The sequence below is a fragment of the Marmota monax genome, unplaced genomic scaffold, assembly GCF_021218885.2.
Source record: "Marmota monax isolate L192 unplaced genomic scaffold, Marmota_monax_Labrador192_F-V1.1 WCK01_AAM20220418_F8-fsc00217, whole genome shotgun sequence".
NCBI lineage: Eukaryota > Metazoa > Chordata > Mammalia > Rodentia > Sciuridae > Marmota > Marmota monax.
The window spans coordinates 2,416,746-2,441,198 of record NW_026692031.1 but is presented as its reverse complement, the minus strand read 5'-3'; the positions used below and the strand labels follow the sequence as shown (position 1 = coordinate 2,441,198).

The window sequence follows — 24,453 nt, the reverse complement described above, 5'->3', positions numbered from 1 at the left end:
CGCGCACAACGGCTCCGCAACCCTGGAACTTTCTAAAACCCCGCGCACGCTCCCTGCTGCTCTTAATGTCCTGGTTCCGCCCTCTTCTGACCACGCCCCTGTCCGTCTGGGCCGCCCACTCCGCGCCTAACCAAACTTTTACTTCCTCCCCTGGGTAACCTCGCAACAGGCCTCTGATTGGCTAACCGGAAGAGAAGGCCGTGGAGAAGGAGCAGTGAGAGGCTGGGCGCTGGCTCCGCCCTCTAGTGGTTGCTTGAAACGTGATTGGTCGGAGCTGCTGCCCAATCAGCGCTGGGCTGTCGGATTCAAATCCAGAGCGTTGGGCTTGCGGTCGTTGGTTTTAGTCGAGTCGTTGCCCTGTCCTGAAACGGACGTGCGTTCCGCTTCGCCCGTTCTGCAGTCCGGTTTCCGCCTCGTTTCCGCCCCGCTGCGCGCCGGCAGTATGGCCCATAAGCAGATCTACTACTCGGACAAGTACTTCGACGAGCACTATGAGTACCGGTGAGCGGCTTTCGCGGACCCCACTTGGCTTCTTCTGGCGGGATGGCGTGGGCCGAGGCGGAGGCGGGAGGTGGCGAAGGTGGGCTGCAGCGGGAGGTGGAGGGCTGGGGTCGCTCCGAGCCCTCGCCGCCCCGGAGTCGGGGCGCATGGAGGATGCCTTTGTTCGCCAACCCTGAGATGGAGGAGCGGCGCTCACGGCCGGGGTTTCGTGCCCAGACCGGAACCGGCCCGGGAGGCTCCGCGCCGCGGAATCAGGGGCGGCGGGTGCCGGGCGCGCCGTGGGCAGTAAGGGACGCGGCCTGGCGGATCAGCCCAGTGCGGGCTTTGCCGGGTCGCGGCGGGCCCTGGGGAAAGGCGCTGGCTTGCTTTTGAAGTTGGCGGTACTGAAAGTTAGGCTGAGCGGAGTCCCCGAGAAAGGAGCCCCGCGGGGATTTGCGACTGTTTACCGGAGCGATGGCGGAGGCCAGGGTGCGCTCGCGCAAAGCACAGTGATTGACCGGTCCTCGTTCCAGGACCCAGTGGACAACCCGAGTGGATTTTAGGCACTTTCCCCTGCTCGTATACTGTGAGCAAATTGCGTTTTTGACTTGCGAATTCTGCAGCGGTGCACTAGAAAGTAGAGGCTCAACTGGAACCAGTAAAATTCAGCAAATGGAATTGTGGGAGGTGGGGATGCTTAAAATGTGTTGGCCTTGTTGTGTATCGAACTTAATTGGGGCGTGGCTTCAAGGACCAGGCCACCCCTTGTCCTCCTGGGTCATAACTACAATGCTGCATTCTGGGAAAAGCTGCCCTTGGCCACGGTGACCTTGTTTTTGTTTGCCCTCTTGGAAGAGATTTCCAAGAACGCTGTTTGAGGAAGAAATTTACGTTTTGAGTGGGTGGTCTTTTTGCCCTCAACCTTAGTCAGGGGGAGGTTACAGGAAGAAAGCAATATTACTCCAGGCCGTTTTAACTGTTAGTATTATTTGAATTGCTTCATATTCTTAGAAAAAAAAAAATTCTCACTTTTCTGGCCATACATGCATTTGAAATCTTTACGTAGTAACTATACATTGCTCAGTGGTAATTGTGGGATGATGTTAACCAAGAGCCCAACTGGGGATATCCAACAAGGGACTGAATGTAAACTAGTATCTTTCTAAAATTTGGCGAATTATAAATTTTGGAACAATCTGGAACCAAGTATTTAGAGTAAACTTTTATGGGTCTATGTAAATTTCTTCTAGGGCATACTATTAAAATTAGACTAAAATACTTCTCTGACATCTGTTAGTGGTCTCTTCATTTTTAATATACTCAAATGATCTTCTATGATACGCACTAAATCTGATTTACAACGTTGTTTGTGGTAATGTATAGAATAATATCTTGGCATGTCTGAAATACTTTATTCTAACCCAATATAGTTTGTTTCTGGTTTTATTTTGCTGATATTGGGGAATTGACCGTAGGAATGCTTTCCTACTGAGCTATTCTTCTGCCTAGCCTCCCCAGTGGGTAGGATTACAGGTGTGTACCTGCACACCTGAAGGAACTGATCTTAATTGACCAAGCCACTTAACCTTAAGTAGGTTAACAATCTCCTGAAAGCTGGGAGTACATACTGATAATTCACCACTGAGGTGTGAATCTAGGGTGGTTTGTATATAGTGGTGCTACATGCAATATTTCTTTTTTCTGTGAGCAGTCTGTTTTTTTTTTTCTTTTGTATTTGCAGACTTAATTTTCTAGTCCTTTCTCTTGCACTTGCATACCTTTTGTAAAGGCTATAAATTAGATGGATGCCATATCTTTTCTAGGATCATGGGAGTCTTGTCTTTGCAGGAAGAAAACTGAGGATTATTAACTCTTGGTAATTATTAATACTTGGGCTGAGATGTATCCAGGGGTTAAAAACTGTTCTCACATGCATGAGGGATCTATCCCCAGTGGCAAAAATGATATCTGTACTGTTATTTCAACTGAAGTAAAAGTTGGATGCAGTTATTTTGGAAACTGTCACCATGTAGTAAAATACAGGTAGAATCACTATGGGAGTTTAAATCTACTTAAAAATTTTTGCCTCAACTCCAACAAAGGAGAGCCAGTTTATATGGTTTATGAAGATAAGACTTGGAAACTTACATTTAAATAATTCTACATTTATGTAGATATTCTGTTCATGAAAGCAAGTGTACAAAAACATTTCATTGTCTTGATACTAATCAACAATATACAAGGTATTGAATATACAAGGAGTTTTTGTAGAGCCTAAAAAGCTAAGCAGCTTTTCAAGAATGAGTGATTATTGATGTGTACTACAAATCCCCTTATAATTCACTGGAATTGGTGAAAATTCTATGGTCTGCGGTAGTGAGCATAATCTGTCTACATAATTTACTCTAAGCCTTACTTTTGCCTTGCAAATAATACTAAATTGGTACATAATTAACTGACCATAAAATTAAGTTGATAACCAATTTTAAGCACTAAACTGTTATGGGTTCAGTTTTTACATATGCTAAAATGTGACTACGTTGTACTAATCACCTAGCCAGCAGACTTACAGACAGGTTAGATAATCCCATACTGGTCATAAAAATGGGTTAGTGAGTGGTTGGCTCTGTATACAACTCTTACTATCCCTGGAAATGATAAATATGGGGCTGAGGATTGTCTTTTGTAAAATCTTTTTATGGAAATTAAATGCTCTAAGGGAACACGGGGTGTGGTTTTGTTTTTAAGAACTTCATCAATCTACAGTTGTACATAGTCTTGATTTGACATTGAAGACTAATTTTGGCTATAAGTAACTTACTGGAAAACTGAAGGTCTATATAAGTTGTAAATACATGTAAATTGTGTTAGTATTTTTTTAATTTTTATTTTGAACAAAGTACTTGATGCCTAAAGCAATTTCTGCAGTATACAATAACTTGTTTCTGCTGTTGATCTAGTGTTAACAGGACACAAAATTTAACTACCCTAAATTTTTGTTCCCATGAGGTAAAAGTCCAGTAGTCCAGGGCAGGAATGAGAGCTTTACTATCAGGAAACGGGCTTCTTACCTCTTTTGCTTTACCACCCACCCTCCATTCCAACAGGAAGAAGAAAAAGAAGAGTTGGTTAAGTTCTTTTCCTTTGAGGGTATTTTTCATGAATTTGTGTGTTTTCTGATTATCTGTTGGTCAGAATTTGGTTTCATGACCAAACCTAGCTGTAGGAGAGGCTAGGATATGTAACCATGTGACTTAAATGGTGATGTTAACTGGAGAAGATTGACTTACAAGCAAGCATTCTGTTAAAAAGTTTGCCCCAAATAAAATGTATTCTGCTTAGAGACAACAGCATACTCTTGACTCGTTGTATACTCAATGACATTAAAGACATTGTAACATAGAGTTGTTTTAAAGAACTTTGTTTTGAGGGCAAAACTCAGGCTATTAGTGTCCTTGTTTTTTGTGATGCCTGGAATCTGAACCCAGAGCCTCCCCTCATGCCAGGCAAACACTACTGTTGAGCTATACATACTCCACCACGCAATTTTTAATAACTTAAAGGTACATGTATAAAATGGTAATTGTATGAAAGATGCAAATCACTAATATTTGGTTATATCTTCTAACAGGCATGTCATGTTACCCAGAGAACTTTCCAAACAGGTACCCAAAACTCATCTAATGTCTGAAGAGGAGTGGAGGAGACTTGGTGTCCAACAGAGTCTAGGCTGGGTTCATTACATGATTCATGAGCCAGGTAAGTTTTGCTACAAAGTGGCAACTGAATTTAAAATAGTGGCTGTATCAAATTTTAGTAACATTTTAGTAACATGAACATTCAGTGATATCTTAAAGTGATTCTGATAAACTTGGCTTTTCTAAATGACTGAGCCCTTCTGTCCCCGGAGATCATTCCTATTCCATAGGAATGAGAATATTACATTATTCTACCTGCAAGAATAGTTTAAATAGTTCTGTTTTAATATTTGTCATTGTTAATCGTATCTAAAGTATTTTGTCATTACCGGGAACTTCCATAGCTCTTCATTAAAAAAAAAGGAATTTGCTACATTAAGAGTAAATTAGATAGCTTATGATCATACATGTGCCACCCATGTTCATATGTTTCTTGGTATTGGGGCACCTAATCAAATGGGCCTTTCCCCCCAAAATACAAAAGCAACTAAGGAACTGAACTGCAGATTCTTGGGGCTCCATCTATTGATAGTGGGTTCTATGCAGGTAGGGGTTCCTGTTTTTTTGTTGTTGTTGTTTTGGGGTTTGTGGCGGGGTAGTATGTGTTTTTTGGCACTGGGGATTAAACCCCAGGGAAGCTTTACCACAGAGGTTCGTCCCCAGTCCTTAATTTTTTAAAAATTTCAAATAGACTCTACTAAGTTTGAGGCTGGCCTCAAACTTGGACTCCTCCTGCTTCAGCCTCCTGAGTCTCTGGGATTATAGGCATCTGCCACAGCACCTGGATCCTTGGTTGTTTTTAATGTACAGTAGTGTTGAGAGCTAGTAGCTGAATTGAAGGGAATGTATTTTTCCCAATAGAATATTTTTCTTTTCACTGGAATGGAGATTGTAAAGGTAGAAGGTAAAGCTTCTCTACTTACACTTGTTTCCAGGCTAAAATATCAGAAGAATGTTCTAATTATCAGCAAAGTTTTCCTTCAATAACTGTTAATAGTGACTTTGAAGCAAAGTTCATTTAGATACAATAATCCCATTAATAGTTGAATCAGTTTAGTAGTTTTGTTAACCATATTAAACTAAACATTTTTTCTTTTCACAGAACCCCATATTCTTCTCTTTAGACGACCTCTTCCAAAAGAGCAACAAAAATGAAGTCTATCTGGGATCATCAATTAAATCTTTCTCAAATTTAATGTATATGTGTATATAAGGTAGTATTCAGTGAATACTTGAAAAATGTACAAATCATTCATCCATACCTGTGCATGAGCTGTATTCTTCACAGCAACAGAGCTCAGTTAAATGCAACTGCAAGTAGCTTATTGTAAGGTGTTTAAGATAAAATTTCTTCTAGTCAGTTTTTCTCTTTAATATAAGTGCCTATTTGACATTACCTGTTACTTTTGTTAAATAAAGTTTGTATGTTGCATTTACCACCGTTTGAAGTTACCGAGGTATATTTTTTTACATTTAACTTGTGACTATTGATATTTTCATTTTATAATTTTAACCCTGAGGAAATAAACTTACATGAAAGAAATGTCAATGAGTTTAAAATAGCTTGGTATGGTGGGGGGTGACACCATTGAATTTACTTGAAGAAACAAAAAACAGGTGTGTGATTAAACTAGAACCAAAGTAGATTTAAAGCTTTGTTATTAGTGTGTAGAATCTCCAAGTGAATGGAAAAAAGCCCTCCTCAATACTATTTGGGTTCCTTCCACTTATCTAAAAAAAGTGCCACTACTATTGGGTTTTCAGAGAAACCACTATCTCAATTTGCCAAGTGGGGATAATTTTTTGTTTGGTTTTCCCCGTATTTTTTATTGTGCATTATAGTAGGATTTGTTTTTTTAATCATACGTGTATCAGTATAACAATTACATTGTCAGTATTAAAAGTTAAGCACTGTACAACATCTTCACGTTATATTTTGCATTTTTTTAGATTGCCTTTTTAGCTACTAAAAAAATAATTGCATTAAAAGCAGATACATCTTAATTGATGTGCTTAGTGATGAGTTGGCCAGGGAACACAGGCACTTTTATTTAGAAAGTGTATTTAATGAACACAAAATATATTAGCTGAGAGGGAATGGTGGCAGGCAATGGTGACCCTTCAACCTTCAGCACAGATTTCCTGTCAGACCTTAGGCTTGGGTTTATACAGGCAATTTTAATTGTAACAGTCTGAGAACCCATCTGGACAGAAACATGAACAAGAACTGCCAGCATTTATAGCTTGAAAAAAATACCTGTATTATTCAATAGTCTGCAAGGGATTTGTTTCAATTTAATTAGCCCCCAGTCTTTAAGTGGTCTGCATTATAGGCAAACATCTTCTCATCTTTAAATTAGCATGCGCACTCTCAGACTTCTTGAGCATCTTTTGAAATCAGCTCTGTGGGCTTCCAGCATGTCTTCTGTCCTCCCTGTACTTTAATTTTTTGTGGTTAACACATTCACTTGTGGAGAGCCTTTTCCTCCATCCTGCAAAAATCTTATTTTTCCATCTCTACCCTCCCCTGGCACATTTTTTAAATGTTCAAAATTGTTGAAATAACAATTTTGAGGTCAAATTCCTTTCCATTGTAACTTCCAAACTGCTAGGTGTTTCTTAAATTTAGGGCACTAATAGACTTTCAAACCTACAGGGTCTCTGGCAGGGGCAGGGTGGGTGGCCTGTAATTCCGGCAGCTCAGAAGGAACTCAGGGGTGTGGCTCAGTGGTTGACTGCTCCAGAGGTTAATCCCCAGTACCCCCCAAGCCCTACAAGGTCCGGAAGCCTCTTCACATTGTATAGGAGACACCCTCAAGTCTTCTATCTAGAGGGGATCTGGGAAGTGCGGCGAGGCCACCGTGGTCAAGGGCCTTTGCAGGGTACCCTACCGAGGAATCCTCGTAACCCACGGCTTCCCGCTAAGCCTTGAGTCCTGCACGTGAAGACAGCCGAGTTCCTGTATCTCACCCTTGGGCCGCGCCTCCTCACCCGGGGTGACTTCCGCTGGCTGCTCCCAGAGGCTCCGGGCCTCCAGTTCTTCCCGCCGGAAGGCGGGGGAGGCGCTGTCGCGTTTCACTGACGCACTTCCTGGCGCCGCCTCCGAAGGCGGAAACGCTGAGTGATCTGGGACCTGCGGCTGTCCTCGCTTGGTGGGGGCTCCTCAGAGCCGCCTGCTATGGCGTCAGAGGGGCAGCGGGAGTCCGAAGGCGAGGTAAAGGTCTCAGGGGCTTCCCGCCATGGCGGGCGAGCTCTCGGCGGCTTTAGCCTGTAGACGTGGCTTCCTTTGGGGGAGTCTCAGTCCGGAGGTGTCGGGGTGGCCGGCGGGAACGGGCACCTGGGGGTCCTAGGTAGTCCTTGAGGCGTCGGCCACTTACCCCAGGTCCCCCGGTGGTCAGCGCCGCGGGCGGGGTGTGATGCCACAGAGGCCGGCGTATGCCACCCTGCCCCGCGATCCGGGGGCGAGAGTTGGGTCCTCGGCAGCTGGCCGCGCTCTGGGGAAGGAGTAACTGGTTTTGTAGCTCCCTGGGTTTTCTTAACTTCGACCTTCGCCCTACACCCTCAGCCGCTGGAACGAGCCCTGTCAAAACGTAAATTGGCTTTAGACTTATTTTAAAAAGTTCTTGGTGAAAGTAAGTCACTTACTACCTATTTCTAAATACTACCTATTTCAAGAACCTCAAAACAAAACAAACAAACAAAAAAACACTTTAAGTTCCGGGGGCTCATGACAATAGGATAATGTTCTACCAAATCAAATCTTGTTTTTCTAATAAAGCAAGAGACTTAGTGCTCTGTTGAGTAACAAGCAAATGTTTTGTGTGACTTTTCTGAGAAATTTAATGGAAATAAACCTATGCAACAGTGTGGTGAGTGCTACAGTTAAGTGTTTCCTGAGGATATTTGACAGCAGTTAAGTCCAAGGAGGCGCTCTGTTATACCTAGTTAAACTGATATAGGTTAAATGCCCGTATTCCAAATTTAAAACCATAGAAACAGCAGTTGTAATCCTTATTACATAATATAGGCTTTATTTATTTCCATTTTAATTGATTTTCCTTATTTTTCACTTTTAACATTTGAAAAATGTTTTTCTAATAAAGCATTAGTAAAGAAATTCTTTGCTAGGAAAAAATACAAGTATTTTTTAACTGTACTGGGGATTGGACCCAGAGGTGCTCCACTACTGAGCTACATTCCCAAATTTTTTTTTTTTTTTTTTCCCCGAAGAAAGGGTCTTGCTGAGTTGCTGGCCTCAAACTTGCCATCCTTCTGCCTCAGCATTCTGAGTTGCTGGGTTCTAGGAGTGCACCAGGTGTGCACCATGACACCTGACCTAGGCAGAAGATTTTAAACAACAGTTGTGGGGTTATAATGGAGTACCTCTTTGGGTTTTATTTTTGTTTGTTTGCATTTGGTTGCTCTTAGAAGGTATGTAGCTCAAATCCACCTTTTTTCCACAGGGCAGCGTCAAGTTGTCAGCAGATGTCAAACCTTTTGTCCCCAAATTTGCTGGGCTCAATGCGGCATGGTCTGAGTCCTCAGCAACATGTGTCTTCCCTAGCTGTGCAGCAACTTACTATCCATTTGTACAGGAACCATCTGTGACTGAGTATGTATTTTCTAAACATCTTGTCTTATGTAGGGGCTTATTTCATGGATTTAACATAACAGTGATTGGATTTTCATACATGCCACAGCTACCACATTAAAGTCCTGCAGATGGTGAGAGCATACTCTCTAGATGAAAAACATCTGAGCCAGTTGTACAGCTTAACTATATCCTGTGATAAAAGCTGGAACTTTGCCTCTGCCCATCTTCCATACACAGAGTTCATACAGTAACTGTATCATGTATCTAGGGGCAGGGACTATAGTTCAGTGATAGATGCTTGGCTAGCATACACAGGGCCCTGGGTTTGATCCCCTGTACTGGGGGGAAAATCATATATCTGGGATGGAAGAAGAAATGGCAAGGAGGGGTAAGAAGAAAAGGACAAAGGGAGAATCAAATAGATAACATGTTCTTTATTTTTAAGGGTTAACATTTTAAAATCTTGGTCAGGGAAGGGGTTGGAATGAGTAACTATGGCCTCTTCTATGTGACTAGGTTTTTTTTTTTTTTTTTAAGAAATTTCTGGCTTTTGCTTTTAATTATTTTACTTTATATATGTTCTATAGATGAATTTTACAAATTGTGGTTTTTAAATTCTTTTAATTGAAAGAATGCTTATGTTTTTCTTTAGATTCTCCTTTTCCTCCTCAAGATTCATTCTCTTGATATTTACCAAAATGACTCATTTTTTGCTGAATTTGGAAAAATAAGTGTTAACCTTTCACATAATTATGTAGATTTATTTGTATCTCTGTTTTTAAGGTCTGAATCAGCTCTAGTGCTTATGTACAAATCCTGTGCTTCGTGCTCCTTTTATACTGTATATAAATTCCAGAATTATTTTCAAGGATGAAAACTATAATGAATAAGAAAATCATTGATTTATCTGTTGTATTTCAGAAACATCAGAAGGTGTAATTGTTGACAAAAGTTGAAACCTAATGTGCTATAATTGGTCTTTGGTGGGTATATGGGGTTCTGCATGGAGTCAGAATTAGCATTTAGTTCTTTTGGCTTGAGATTAATAGTAGTATTTTTCAAAACTGCTACTACAGTTGGCAAGAATTGGTTGAACATTTTTAGCATCTTGCAGTATACTTTGGAAATTTCAGAGAGCAGTGGCTGATGTGTTTAGTTAAAACCAATCAGCTTGGAGAAGAACTCGCACATGGCTTAGCAATATCTAACAGCTGAACTTTGCTTCGTAGAGATTGGAAGCCTAGATAATACTGCAGAAAAGTTTAGGTTTGCTGGGTAGGAAATAGGGAACATTTGGTGGTGTTTTGAATGAGGTAATAACTTCACCTTCAATTTTTAAGGAAGAGTGCTTGAGGATTTTCATTGGATTCAGGCACGGGAAATAGAGAAAAAATTACTTAGAAACCTGCTAAAAGAAAAACACTCTTCATGATTGTTCACATGTGTATGTGTGTGCGCACACACGTGTATTGGTGGTGTTTGAGAAAGGGTCTCAATAAGTTGCTCAGGCTTGCCTGGAATTCGCCATCCTCCTGCCTGAGCCTCAGCTGTGAGCTGCTATGCCTGGCTTCTGTACATGTTTTGTTGAGAAAGATATAAACCTGTGCCCCTCTTTTGAAGAACAGATTCTTCACCTTCACTTGCCCTTCATTAGAATTTCATTCTTTTTCCCTTTTCCTTCTTTTTTTCTTTTTGGTGTTCTGGGGGTGGAACCTAGGGCCTTGCAAATGCTAGGCAAGTGCTTTTCCACTGAGCCACATCCCCAGCCGTTCCATTAGATTTTCTGAGGCACAGAACAGAATCAAGCATAGAATTCACAGGAGCATGTAGGTAGTGGGACAAACCTTTGAATCTCCCTCTTTTCTAAAAGAACTAGTTCCAGTGCAGTTTGAAGCAGCAATAGGTCAGATGTTCTGTGGAACAGAAAAAGTTCAATAAGAGGGTTTTATTTGGTTTTTAGCTAGGAATATTTCATTATTAGAGGTAAATGTCTATAAATAAAAGCTCTTACCAGATCTAAGTTTATTATAACATCATGAAATTAGTACACCGTGATACAAAGCAGTATGCACTGAAGGGAAGTGAAAATAGTAAAGCTCATTCTTGTGTGGCAGGCAGAGCTTACAATGACCCCCTTTTTTACTCCACAGACTCTACTTTCAACAGATTACATATATGGTTTCTGGTAAGGGGTGCCTATGTTCATAGCCCCCAACGGGGAGACAGGAAGACTGTATAGGATGTGTAATGACTAGACTTGGATTTTTCTACCTTTCAGTGTGGGAACAAGGAGGTTGTGATTTGTATTGTAACTTGTCTGCTTAGCATTTTGTCATTGCATCAGCTTTCTTTGGAAAATAATTGAAATCTCCAGTCTTACATTAACGTTGCTTAAGTCAGTGATAAGCTGTATTTTGCTTAATCTACCAGCTGAAAAAATTGACGCAATAGCAGTTTTCAGAAATGGCATCTGTGTTGTTTGTAGGGGTGTGATTGCTGACCTCAGTGCCAAGAATCTGTCCCCTTTGTATTCTGGCCCTCATAGTCAGCAAAACACAAGTGTTGTGGAGAACTTGGAACAGGGAAGGACTGGAGGAAGATGATCTGCAGGAGCCCATGGCTCCAGGAGGAGGGTGTGCTCTGCAGGCTATTGAGCAGCCTCTCAGCAGAGGGCGTGAGTTTTTAGTCATTTTGACCAGGGTTGCAAAGAGAGGCGTTTCCAAGTACTGGCCAGCAGGAGAGTGGAAAGCTGCTGGAGCGGGTTCCTCTTAACATTGCTTATGGAGAAAAATACACGGAAACAGGTCGGCATCTTTATTTGTGAAATGAGAAAGATTTTTAATTTAGCTTTTTTTTAATATTTTATTTTTTAGTTATAGTTGGATACAATACCTTTATTTTATTTATTTATTTCTATGTGGTGCTGAGGATCAAACCCAGGGCCTCACACGTGTTAGGCGAGCACTCTACCATTGAGCCACAACCCTAGCTACTTTACTTGGCTTTTAATTAGTGCTATCCAATGTTAAAGTGAATGATCTAAAAACTTAAATGATTGAGTTTATTATGAAATTTTAAGCTCCTTGGTTTATATTATGAAGTCTTAACTGTAATGTGTATTTTTTAGACAGAAGATATATACTGAAGAAACAGCCTTTGGACCATCAACGTTTACACCTCAGTATTTATCTTCAGAGATAACGCTCCATCCATACGCCTATTCTCTTTATACCCTTGAGTCTACACAAAATGTTTGCTCAGTGCCTGCCTCGAAGTATGATTACAACCAGCCCAGCTGTTACCGGGGTTTTCGGACAGTAAAGACCCGAAATGAACACAGGTGCCCCCTCCCACAAGAAACAAAAGCTTTGCTTAAGGTGAGGAAATGCTATGGTTTTTTTATATTCTTGAGTTGATTGCTTTAATGTTTAAAATATAAGGAACTGGTTTATTTTTGCATGATATTTAAGCACTACTTATCATTTTTTCTTTTTTGATACTGGGAATTTACCACTGAGCTATATCCCCAGATCTTTTGTTTTTTTGTTTTTAATCTTTAAAAATGTTTCTAAAATTTTGAGACAGGGCCTTGGCTAAGTTGCAGAGGCTGGCCTTGAACTTGCGATCCTACTGCCTCAACCTCTGAGTCACTGAGATTACAGGCATGCACCTCTGTGTCTAGCACACATATCTTTTTGTGGTATTTAGCCTCTTAAGAAATTATTTGGGGCTGGAATATAGCTCAGTTTGTAAAGTTCATGGCTTGCATGCACAAAGCCCTGGATTCAGTCCCCAGGGACACAAAAAAAAAGAAAAGAAATGATTTGGTATAAACTTTTTAAAAACAAATTATGACTACTTCCTAATTTGCTATTTTAAACTTCTTTTTATAGTGTTGGCTTTCTTATTTCATGATGCTTTTAAATCTTTTCTGCAGAAAAAAAACTGTGATGCGCAAAAGTTTAACAGTAAAAAGGCTGATGGTACAATATCATCTGAAATAAAATCAGCTAAAGGTTCCCATCATTTGTCCGTTCATGCTGAGAACAGTTTGAAATCAGGTAAAAATAACAAACTATGTGTACTGTCCATGTAACTCCATCTGCCTCAAAACATCAGCTATTTCTTTGGACTTGTTCATTGTGACTTTTTAAGAATTGAGACTTGGAGCCTGGTACAGCTGAGGGCATCAGACTTCCTGTGAGATTCTGGAAGTCTTTTCTCCCAGGTGGGGAATTACTATGTGATACGCTTTACCTTGTGTATTCAGAAGGGAACCTTGCTTTACACATGAAGAACTTGTCTGAGATTAAGTGACAATTGGGTGATAACCACAAGCTTCAAAATATGCTCTTAAATAAAAGCAAATCATCACCATATCCTTGGTATTTGTTTCACCATGTTCATTTCTGAAGTAGCATCTCTGATGTTCTTCTGGGAAACTTTTAGTAGGTGAAAGAGGTTTTGGTTAAAATCCCATCCTAAAAAATACCAAATTCGGGCATGGTAGTTACTCAGAGGCATGGTTTTTATTTGTGCCACAAGTCACATCTACTCTTAGCTTGAAAACTTCTGTTCCAGTCTGGTTGAAAATGAGTGATTCTGTGTGATGTCATATTTTATAAGCTTTCTTTTTTTTGTTTATTGCTGGGGAATGAACCCAGGACCTTGTGCAAGCACTCTACCAATGAGCCACAACCCCAACCTGTGGTGTCCTATTTTGTTTCTGTAAATTTTTTACTAGTACAGTTTGATCATAAGCATCACCTATTTATATGACTTAAAGCTTTTATAATTGTGTAATTTCTGGAACTACCAATTTATTCATGTGTCATTTATATTATGTACTTTGGAAATTTATCTCTTTTCACTGACTTCACTCATAAACTATCTGGCACATGGAAAGATGAAAGGAAAGTTTTAACTGTTAACTATAGTAGCTCTGGCCTCACAGTTTATCGAGGGGCTTCATGGTGCTGCAACCTACGTCATCCGTTGCACTTAAAGAAAATGATGGGAAGGAGGCTGTAAGTTTCATTCTACTTGCCTTCTTCCAGTTTGTTCCAGAAAACTGAAAGGTAGAAAGTTTACTACATAAAGGAAGTTTTGGTAGAATCTCCTTAAACATGCAAAACTCTAAAATACATATTACAAATAATTAAAATGCTAAGCTGTACAGTCAGGTTGAAGTAACTATTTCATCAGCTTTAGAATTACTCCCCACATTTGAAATGCATTTCACATTTGCTTATGATGATGAAACAAGAATGATCCATGTTACTGGTCATTTGAGTTTTATACTACTGTAAAGAAAGTAAGCAACACCAGCACAGTTAGGATGTTTTTGACAGCAGCCCAGTACATCAATAGCAGTAGACTTTCTACTCTGAAATTTAAGCTGAAATATTAGTCATCAAATTATATCTTTTCATTCTGTAATTACAGATGGTTATCATAAACAAACAGATAAGAAATCCAGAATCATTGCAAAACATGTGTCTACTTCCAAACCTGAATTTGAATTTAGCAGATTGGATTTTCCTGAACTGCAGAGTCCACAGAATAATAATATGGCAGAGATACAAAAACAACCCAGGTGGGGACCTTTCCACTCGACCTCGACCAACATCTCTCTCCTTGGAGAAGTGGGAAAACCAGTTGCAACAGTGTCAGAGGTGAGTTGGGGGTTCTGTGTCTGTCTATCTCTCTGTCCTCAGTATACACCTTTTCAGTTATGTCATTTCAACCACCACCTTATCATGATCCTGATGAGGGCTGTGAAGTCCACATCATTGGGGAGGCCTTTCATCCCTCACTTAGCTGACCTTCTCAATTATTTGAATTTTTTAACAATGAGGCTGCTACCTCTTATTATTTTTTGAAAGAACCTCCTAAAATCATTTTATCTTTTAGATGAAAGGTATTGTAGTGCCTCAGAAGAAAAAGTTTCTGGCTTAGTCTAATTGCTTTGACAGCACATTTAAAATATGTCATCTCTAGCATTGCATTCTGATAGCCATTTTCCAATATAGAGAAAAAGGACTTTTTTTAAGTAGTATTTAAAACTACATATTGTAACTTCTTAATTTTCAAACTTTATCTGCATCTGTCTTGCTAATTATACAGCAGATTCAACAAAATTCATTGCATTAGAGCTGGGCACAGTGGCACACACCTGTAATCCTAGCAATTTGGGAGACTGAGATAGGAGGCTCACAAGTTTGAAACATAACTAAGGAACTTAATGTGGCCCTAAGTATCTTTGTGAGATGCTCTCTCAAAATAAAAAATAAGAAGGGCTGGGACTGTAGCTCAGTGGTAAAGTGTCCCTAGGTTCACTAACCAATACCCAAAAAAAGAAAAAAAGGTGCAATAGGTGCTTTCAGTTTGGCTGCTTTATAATTTTAAATTACATAGTATTCAGCATTTGGTCTCAGAAGGTTTAGTCCAAAAAATTGAGACATTTTCCTTGAATGGATTGACTTCAGACTTCCAGGAAAAGATGGTGTTGGGTTAGTAATCTCTAAAATGATTTTTGATAAATTTCCACTGACGAGAGAGATGGAGTACAACTCAGTATGAAAACAGGAGGAAGAAGAAGGGTAACAAAGAAATAGATCTTTCATTTACCCTATGAACATAAAATAGGTTCATCCATTTGTGGAAGAAGATTTACATACTGATTCCCTCATTATCTTGAATTCTGTATGTTCTTTTTTTTCTTTTATGTTTTTCTATATGTTCTTATTTTTATTTTAAATAAAATACATACATACATACATGCATACATGGCTGGGGATATAGCTCAGTGGTAGAGCACACCTGGGTTTAATCCTCAGAACTGCAAAAAATTAGTAAATAAAAATTGGACTTCAATTTTTAGAGCAGTTTTAGGTTCTCAGTAAAATTGAGAGGCAGGGACAAAGACTTTTCATGTACCACTGTCACCACAAATGCACGGCCTCCCCTGACTATGAGCATCAACCCCAGAGTAGTGTGCTTGTTACAGTTGATGAACCTACATAAACACATCATTATCACCTCATAATTTACTTTAGGGTTCACTCTTGGTGTTGTACATTCTTAATTAGACAAATGCATAATGACATGCAACCATCATTAGAGCATACAGTGTAGTGTCACTGCCCTGAAAGTCATCTGCTCCACCTGTTCGTCTTTTCCCCCAAACCCTGCCAGCCACTGGTCTCTACACTTGTACCTTTTCTAGAATGTCATATCGTTGGCATCATACAGTAGGTAGCCTTTTCAGATTGGATTCTTTCTCTTAGTAATATCCATTTCACTTCGCTTCATGTGTTTTCATGTTTTGATAGTCATCTGTGAGAAACTGCCAAACTGTCTTTCAAAGTGGCTGTGTTTTGCATCCTCTCCAGTGAATGAGAGTTCCTATTGGACCACATACTTTCTGGAATTTGGGGTTGTTGCTATTACAATGGATTTCTGCCATTCTAATAGGTGTATTATAGTAAGCTATTCCAATAGTATTATGACATTTTTTATAATTTGCTTTTCCCTGATGACATGTTATGTGTTTTCATGTTAGGGTGAAATGGTGGTGAAAAATAATAATTCAACTGAATATGTAACTGATAATGCTGCTACCAATTCCCCTTCATGTACAACAGGTAAGAATGCCTGCAAAACATTATTTTTAAAAATGTGTCATATTTTCTAAGTTCATTTTTAATTCCAGTGGAATGAAAAAGATTTTTATTTTGTTGCCCAACTAATAGTGTTGGTGTAGAAAATTAAAGTCAATGAGATTCAACATCTATGCACAAGGATTGTAAAGAGATGAGAATTCGAAGTGAAATAGATGTGCAATTAAGTGAGAAATTATGAACTCAGAAAAGAGTACTTCCTTCAGTATTACCCAATTTAAAAAGTTTTTGATCTCAGGACCCCCAATACCTTTAAAAGATAAAGATCCCAAAGAATTTCTTTTTCTTTTTTTAAAAATATTTATTTTTTAGTTGTAGTTGGACACACTATCTTTATTTTGTTTATTTATTTTTATTTGTGCTGAGGATTGAACCCAGGGCCTCGCACATGTTAGGCAAGCACTGTACCGCTGAGCCACAACCCCAGCCCAAGAATTTCTTTTTATTTGGGCAATATATGTCAAGATTTACTATATTTAAAGTTGAAGAGATTTTTAAATGTTACTTCACTTAAAAATAATGAGAAATGCACTGCATTTTCACATAGTCTGTTTTATGAAAAATAAGTATTTTCTAAGATTAAAAAACTAATATGAGCAACCTTGCATTACAGACTTGTAGCTCTTTAACATCTAGCTCTGTAGATCTGCTTTGGCATTTCCTGCTCCATAGTTGCATGTCATGTAACCTTTGGAACACTCCAGGGTATACTCGGGGGAGGGAGGGAGAGGCAGGAGGCAACTGATGCTTTTCTACTGTTAGGAAGACAGTTTTGACTTCTGCGCCCCTCTGAGCTGATCTGTCCTATCCTGGCCAAGAAGTAACATAGTCAAAAAGTAGAATAGGACCCTATTTTTGAAAATTTTATAGTAGCTTGTTCTAACAGAAAACTTGAATTTATTCATTGATGTGTTTTCTTGTGTTTACAAATGTGCTTTTGTATGGGTCTCCACTTCTGAGGCTGCTCTGAGGATGTATAGCTCTGTAGTGATACAGAGAGCCTCCCTTGATGTTAGCCACAGCTGCTGACAGGTGTTCATCTGCCCATGTCCTGATGGATGTCCTTTTGTTTTGTCTGTATATAGAGTTTCATGGGCACCTAAGGAGTAGTGTTGCTGTACTTATACCTGTGTTCTAAGAGAAATAAATTACCAGTTATTGTGATAGCTGAAGTCTAGTGATCTTTGACTTCTGATGTTAAAGGTACACATCAAGGTTAGTAGGGCCAGAATTTGATCTTTAGCTCTTTAATTCTGTTTGTTTGCCACATGGATGTTATTGTAGATTTTTTTTTTAACAAAACTATTGTTTGTCTCCCCACCTCCATCCTCCCAAGTTAAAAAGCTAGTTTCTAGGAAAAATCAGTCTTTAGGGGAAAAATTTGTCATGCATGCTCCCAGAAGAAAGACAAGTTTAGCGAATACCATAGTTTCCAAGGGGATGTTTTGGACAATAACCTAATTTTAATTATTGTCTGAGCAATTACCTCATGTAATGCATGTTTGAGTAACTATGAAATTTCTGATTTACTGTTGAGGTTGTTCAACAATTTTGGTTATCTTTGAGCAGAGTTATCTTGGACACCAATGGGTTATATTGTTCGGCAGACGTTACCTTCAGAACTGTCACCAGCTCCTAAAAATGTTACTTCCGTGATAAACCTAAAGACGTTTGCTTCATCAGCAGATCCTAAAAGTGTTAATTTGTCATCCTCTGAAATTTTATCTTCGGATCCTTCCTACAACAAAGAGAAACACATTCATCCTAATGAAAAGGTGTGCATTACCGGAGACAGAAAGCAAGATGGTGGCCAGGATCCATGGGGAAGAGGAATGAGAGTTAGTGTTTAATGGGAAAAGTTTCAGTTTTCCAAGAGGAAAAGAGCTCTGCAAGTAGTGGGAATGATAGTTGCACAACAGTATGGATGTGTGTAATGCTTCTGAACTGATCACCTAAACATGGTCAGGATGGCAGATACTATGTATACATATGTAAAATGAATTGGAAAGTAAGAGGGATAATCTATGCCACTGGATGATTCCCCATCCTAGTCCTAACTGTGAACATGCTTCATTCCATCCTGTATTCTCTAGTCTAAGCTATTTACTTGCACCTTGAAAAAAGAATAGGATATTCATCAAGGAATTCAAATGATAATTTTTCAACATGAGAACCCACGTTTTAGACCCATACCTTAAAATGTTTGTGAACTGTTTTGAATTCTTTTTTTCTTCCTTTGGTGCTGGGGATCAGACCCAGCTCCTCACAGCAAATGCTGTACCACTGAGCTTCACCCAGCCCCAGTCTAGATATTCTTGATTTTCATTGTATAGAAGTCTGTGAAGTTGAAATATGGCCTTGTCTAGTAAATGTATAAGAAGGGCAGTCTTTTTGAGTATGAGGATGCTTTTTGATATCCAAAAATGTCTTTAGATTCTCCCACATGATGATGAGCTATGTGTTTGTGATGCCCTTACAAGAAGGTGTGATGGTGACTGTTAGAGCAGAGTGAGACTGCTTACTTGTCACCGCTCTGTGTAGAGACCTTCTCTTGTATGCGTACACAGAACTTGGCTTTTACTGGTACCTCATCCCTGTTTCTGGGTTGCTCCAGGTACTGAGCACAGCACAGCAGCCCACTGTCTATTTCTGGGCTGCAGCTTCCAGGTGGCTGTGCAGGCCAGTTTTCCTACTGTGCACTTAACATTCTGAGTTAACAGCTCTTGTTTTATTTTTCTAGAATCTTTCTTTAAAAATATTTTCTTAGTTATAAGAGAAGTTTATTTCAGAAAGGTTCTAGAGTAAAAATAAGAAAATTAACATTTCCTATAATCTTATAACCCAGATGGCTTTGCAGTTTTCTTCTGAAACTTTCTGTACTGTGACATTTTATTACAGAAAATATAAATGTAGCACTGTAAAGATCTAGTGATGTAAAAGATCTTCTTTCTCATACCTCTTTACATTTAAATTTGGTGCTAAGGATTGGATCCAGGTCCTTGTGCGTGCTGATTGCCTACTCCCACACCTATATTCTCACCTCTTACAGAATCCCACGTTAGTAATCCACGATACTTCCTGCCTCCGCTTGCAAAACATTAAACAAATTGAGAGGGATTTCTCTTATTTTGGGTTCTTCATTTTCTTTTTTGGAGGGGAGGGGGAGATCTACCATTGAGCTATACCCCAGCCATTTTTTTGGACAAAATACAATCACATTGTACACATTTCCCTTAAAATTTGTCTTTTTTACTTGATAAAATACTGAAAACAACCCCTCTTGGTCAGTGGAAAAGCTCATTTTCTTTCTTTATTTCATAGTACTGGGATTGAACCCAGGGGTGCTCCACCACTGAGCTATATCCCTAGCCGTTTTTAAAATTTTATTTTGAGACCAGCTCTAACTATGTTTCCCAGGCTGGCCTTGAACTTCCCATCCTCCTGCCTCAGCCTCCCAAGTATCTGGGATTTAAGACCTGTACCACTGTGCCCACTAGGCTGAAAAGCTCATTTTTAATAGCTGCTAGCCGTTTTACTCCTGAAGGGTGAATTCCCTCTGGGATAGAACAGGACCCAAAATATAAGAAGTCTCTGCCTTGTGGATCATTCTGATGGAGAGAGAGGCTTGGCAGTATGTAGGCAGATGGCATGTCAGAGAGTGGGTAGTGGTCTCAAGGGAAAACTAAGCAAGGTCAGAGGACACAGAGGGAGGGGATAGGTAGAGATGGGGTGATTTTTACCAAACTAAAGGAGGTAGATGTAGCCTCACCAGATCTGAATGTTAAGTGCAAAGGCCTTGAGGCCAGAGCACACCTGCCCTGATTGAAGATGGAACAAGGGCTGGGGGACTGGGGGAGTCAGTTCAGCGTGTCCATGTTGGGTGAGGTTTTTGCCTGATGGAAGGGTCAGTCATGATTGTGATGCTCAGGCAGATCAGATTAGGAATCCCAGGCCTTGCTGATAGAATAGATGTCTGAATGAGCTCAGGTTGATATTAGTAGGAATACCGATAACTTGATCTCCTCAAGATGGAAACTAGGTCATGTTCAAATCCATAGGGTTTTCAGAAAGAATTTGGCTTTACAATTATTTTACCAGATTTTATTTCTTTCATAATTAATCTACCAAATGCTGATTCTTTCAAAAACAGGGGATAAGGATAGAATTCCTTATCAATTCGAGTACAGTTGATATGGGATTATACAACTTGATATCTTAATTTAGTTCTGATGTTTGGTGTTAAAGATTCTATTGGATCCCCTAAAAACCCACAACTTTTGCATTGTTTTTGTTCTAGTCCAAAGCATCACAAGGTGGTGACCTTGAACAAAATGAAGCCTCAAGGAAGAATAAGAAAAAGAAAGAAAAGTCTAAATCAAAATATGAAATCCTGACAGTTCAAGAACCACCAAGGATTGAAGTACATTTATGTTTATTATTTACTTTGTGTGATATATTAAATGGGTCTTTGTTAATAGACACATGGGGTCATTACTGGTTTCCTAAGGGAGCATCTTTAACGTTTTCTTTAATGATCCTTTTCCTAGTGCTAAAGAGAATAGTCATCACTCATTGTCTCCACATATTCCTTTGGGCTCGCCAGCTGTCTCATGGTGGGCACTCAGTGAACATTTGAGTGAATGAATGGTCTAAGGAAATAGAGCTCCTTGTATCAGGTGGAACAGTTGGTGTGCCATGTCACTAATACATCCCCTCAGCTCTCTTTCTGTTGTTTTCCTTGCTTTAGAATGCCGACTTTTGTAGGGTCTCCTTTTCTATCCAGAAATCTTGTAAATGCTTTACTATGAAGAGATATTTGGAATATTGTAGATTTATTGTGGGCCCTGATATTATGAGAATTCCATGAGTTTCCAGAACCGCTCATTGTTATTACAGGATACTCTAATGAAAAAGGGGCCAGCCTGGGTCTGGCTGTTTCTTGGGGGCTGGGTTGTCTGCCTCCTACTGCTCTACCAGACTGCAGCATCCTGGCTGCTATGCAGACACAGGTGTCTTGCAGAAGTGCTGCCTGGGTGTCCCACTTAGGGTCAAGCCCAGGACATTCCCACAAACCTTGGTTCCCAAGGCTCTGGGAACATCCATTTGAGAATAGCAGTTATGTGTTTGAAGATCACCTGCTATGGCAGTACATTTTGGTTGGACCAATGAGCAGTTCCCAGTTCTGCCTCATATTTCCCACATAACTATTTCAAAGGCCCCTAAAATTTTGACAAAATTACCTAAGATGTATTTCAAACAATTTAAAATAGTTTCTCAGCAGGCTTGGTGCCTTTGTTTCCATGTACTAGGCTGGTTCAGCACAAATTCAAGAATAGCTAAATCTAGATTTGATAGTTTCTCTAATGAAAAACATGTTCTTTTAAAGAACAAGTTCTTAGCCGGGCACAGTAGCGCACACCTATAATTCCAGCGGCTCAGGAGGCTGAGGCTGCAGGATTGCAAGTTCCAAGCCAGCCTCAGCAAAAGCAAGGCACTAAGCAACTCAGTAAGACCCAGTATAAATAAAATACAAAAAATGGTGCTGGGGATGTGGCTCAGTGGTCGAGTGTCCCTCAGTTCAATCCCTGGTGCCAAAAAAAAAAAAAAAAACAGTAAAGAACAGGTTCTTAATTACTCTCAGTCCAGGGTTGGGTTCAAGGTCAATTCCTTAAATTCTTGATGTTATTCTCTTTCTGGGACAGGGTTATTAGAATGTGGTCTTGAAATTTGCTCTAAAAGTTAAATAAAACAGAAGCTCTTATATTCGTAGTTTGGGGCTGTTTTGTATCACCTTTAAAAACTTTTGTGGAATCTTACTAAAGAAAAAAATATAAGCAAGGAAAAATTGTACTTGGCATATTTGCATTCTCCTGATGAATGAAGAGCTAAAGGGGTGTGTGGTTTACTTAGGATGCCGAGGAGTTTCCCAATCTGGCAGTTGCATCTGAAAGAAGAGACAGAGTAGAGTCACCGAAATTTCAATCTAAACAGCAGCCACAGGTAATTTTTAGATTGAAACCATAGTTGCTTTAGGCCTAACGTTTCTGGCTAAACTAAACTCTTGGAAAATCTCTCTAAATATCTTTGTGTACTAAGACAGGTGGTTTTGTTTTGATTTGTTTCTCCTGGGGGAACTGTATCCCATGTGTTGAAACAGAATTGCTCCTAAGCTGAAATGTTTTGTCCCTTTTGTAATAAAGTCTATTGTAACTGCAGTTGCTATGAGAGAAAGGAGGAAGAAGCAAACTAATAAACTGCCTTATGAAACTTTGAAGAAAAGAGTTGGCTTAGTTTATTCAGGAAAACAGAATTCTTTGCCAAGGCAGGATGTGTGACAAAGAAAAATAAGAGGTGCACCAAAATTTCTAAGTCAGTACAAGCCAAGGGGGAAGTGAATCTCCTCATACCCCAGCCCCCTCCCTGCCTGTAGTTTTGGGAAGGAGTTGTGACTCATTATTTAAGTGAACTTTCATACTTTGGGGCATTTAAATTTCAACACATTTATTGTTTTATCTTTTAAAGAGATTGTCTGGAAATAGTTTTACATTTATTTAAAAAAGACATTTTAAGTCGTGTTAATTTACACTCTTGTGTGAATTAACTTGGAGTTTGTGTGATGCCGTTTGCTGTCCTCTGTCCCTGGAGCCCGTCTCCTTGCCTGCCTTTGTTGAATGGGGTGCTCTTTCCTATTGGGAGCCCCCAGCCAGTAGGTTGTTGGTTCCGGTAGGAGAATAATTTGTAGGAGAGTAGGGGAGGTGCTGGAGCAGAGGACGCAGTCCCTGAGGGAGGGTCAGGGGACTTTCTAGCAGAGCTTGTTTTGCAGGGAGGGGTATGGGCTTTTTAATGCTTTCTCAAGATACAACTCACTACCATTACAAAAATGGTATATGTTTAGAATATGTCAAATTTTGGGCATACATTTAGTATTTACTTGGTTTTTAAAAATTTTAAGGCTTTTATAGCTGGGAGCAGTGATGTGTGACTGTGATCCCTGCCATTGGGAAGCTGAGGCAGGAAGGTGGCAAGTTGAAGAAGGCCAGTGCAATTTAGCAAGACCCTGTCTACAGATAAAAGGGCTGGGGATAGAGCACAGTAGAAGAGCGCCCCCTAGGTTCAATTCCCAGGACTTCCTAAAAAATAAATAAATAAAGTGCTAGTTTCTAAGTCTGTTCATTTAATCTTTAGTTACATGAGTTTTTTTTGTAAAATGAAAAGCTTATTGTGTGAAATATAGTAGTATAACTTACGACTTTTGAACTTTCCAGAATAATTTTAAAAATAGTGGAAAGAAGAGCCAGATTCCAGTGCAGTTGGACCTGGGAGGCATGCTGGCAGCTCTGGAGAAGAAGCAGCATGCCAAGCAGTCCTCCAGACCCATTGTGTTCTCAGGTAGGAGACTTCTCACCTCTGCACGGGGTCAAGGTCTTTTTGAGATATTTATTTTTGTAAATATTTTCTCTTGTAATCAAAAGATACTTATATATAATCACAACAGTATGGTACTAGAATAAATATAGACATAGACCAATGGAATAGAATTGAGAATGCAAAAATAAGCCTATGGCCAATTTATTTATTTTTTTTAATTGGGGGTTGAACCCAGGGACACTCTATCACTGAGCTAAATCCCCAGCCCTTTTTACTTTTTATTTTGAGGCAGGTTCTCACTAAGTTGCTTAGGGCCTTACTAAGTTCCTGAGACTGGCCTTGAACTTGGATCCCCCAGCCTTAGCCTCCTGAGTTGCTGGGATTAGGCATATGCCACTGCACTTAGTGATTAATTGATTTTTTGACAAAGCTGCCAAGTCCATTAAAAAAACAAAGAACAGTCTCTTCAGAAATGATGTTGGGACTGTGGATTTCCAGGTGCTAAAGAATAGTCAGACCCATACCTCACACCATAGAAAAAAATTAACTGAAAAAAAAAAAAGGATCAGCAAGCTAAGTATAATAGTACTTTCTAGTGGCTTTTAGTGAAAGCCTAGAATACAACCTTAAA

The 24,453-nt window shown here is 39.7% G+C and overlaps 2 protein-coding genes across 5 annotated transcripts in view; both read left to right on the top strand.

Annotated features, from left to right (window-relative positions):
• The first annotated feature begins 296 nt into the window (after positions 1-296).
• Cks2 (CDC28 protein kinase regulatory subunit 2) lies at positions 297-5,727 on the top strand. Its single transcript, XM_046454104.2, has 3 exons — positions 297-501; positions 4,112-4,239; positions 5,281-5,727. The coding sequence occupies exons 1-3, from the start codon at positions 443-445 to the stop codon at positions 5,331-5,333; spliced, it is 240 nt and encodes a 79-aa protein (XP_046310060.1). The 5' UTR covers positions 297-442; the 3' UTR covers positions 5,334-5,727.
• Positions 5,728-7,252: 1,525 nt separating this feature from the next.
• Secisbp2 (SECIS binding protein 2) overlaps positions 7,253-24,453 on the top strand; it is a 37,229-nt gene continuing 20,028 nt past the window's right edge. Inside the window, exons 1-10 of one of the 4 annotated variants that reach the window (XM_046454085.2) lie at positions 7,253-7,392; positions 8,642-8,790; positions 11,900-12,149; positions 12,710-12,833; positions 14,218-14,447; positions 16,337-16,418; positions 18,138-18,229; positions 20,752-20,874; positions 22,365-22,454; positions 23,720-23,843. In XM_046454085.2, coding sequence (XP_046310041.1) covers positions 7,357-7,392; positions 8,642-8,790; positions 11,900-12,149; positions 12,710-12,833; positions 14,218-14,447; positions 16,337-16,418; positions 18,138-18,229; positions 20,752-20,874; positions 22,365-22,454; positions 23,720-23,843 — 1,300 coding nt within the window. In that variant the 5' untranslated portion in view covers positions 7,253-7,356. Of the gene's footprint in view, positions 7,393-8,641; positions 8,791-11,899; positions 12,150-12,709; positions 12,834-14,217; positions 14,448-16,336; positions 16,419-18,023; positions 18,230-20,751; positions 20,875-22,364; positions 22,455-23,719; positions 23,844-24,453 lie in introns of all 4 variants that reach the window. The other 3 variants (XM_046454077.2, XM_058582792.1, XM_046454092.2) reach the window with 3 other exon arrangements.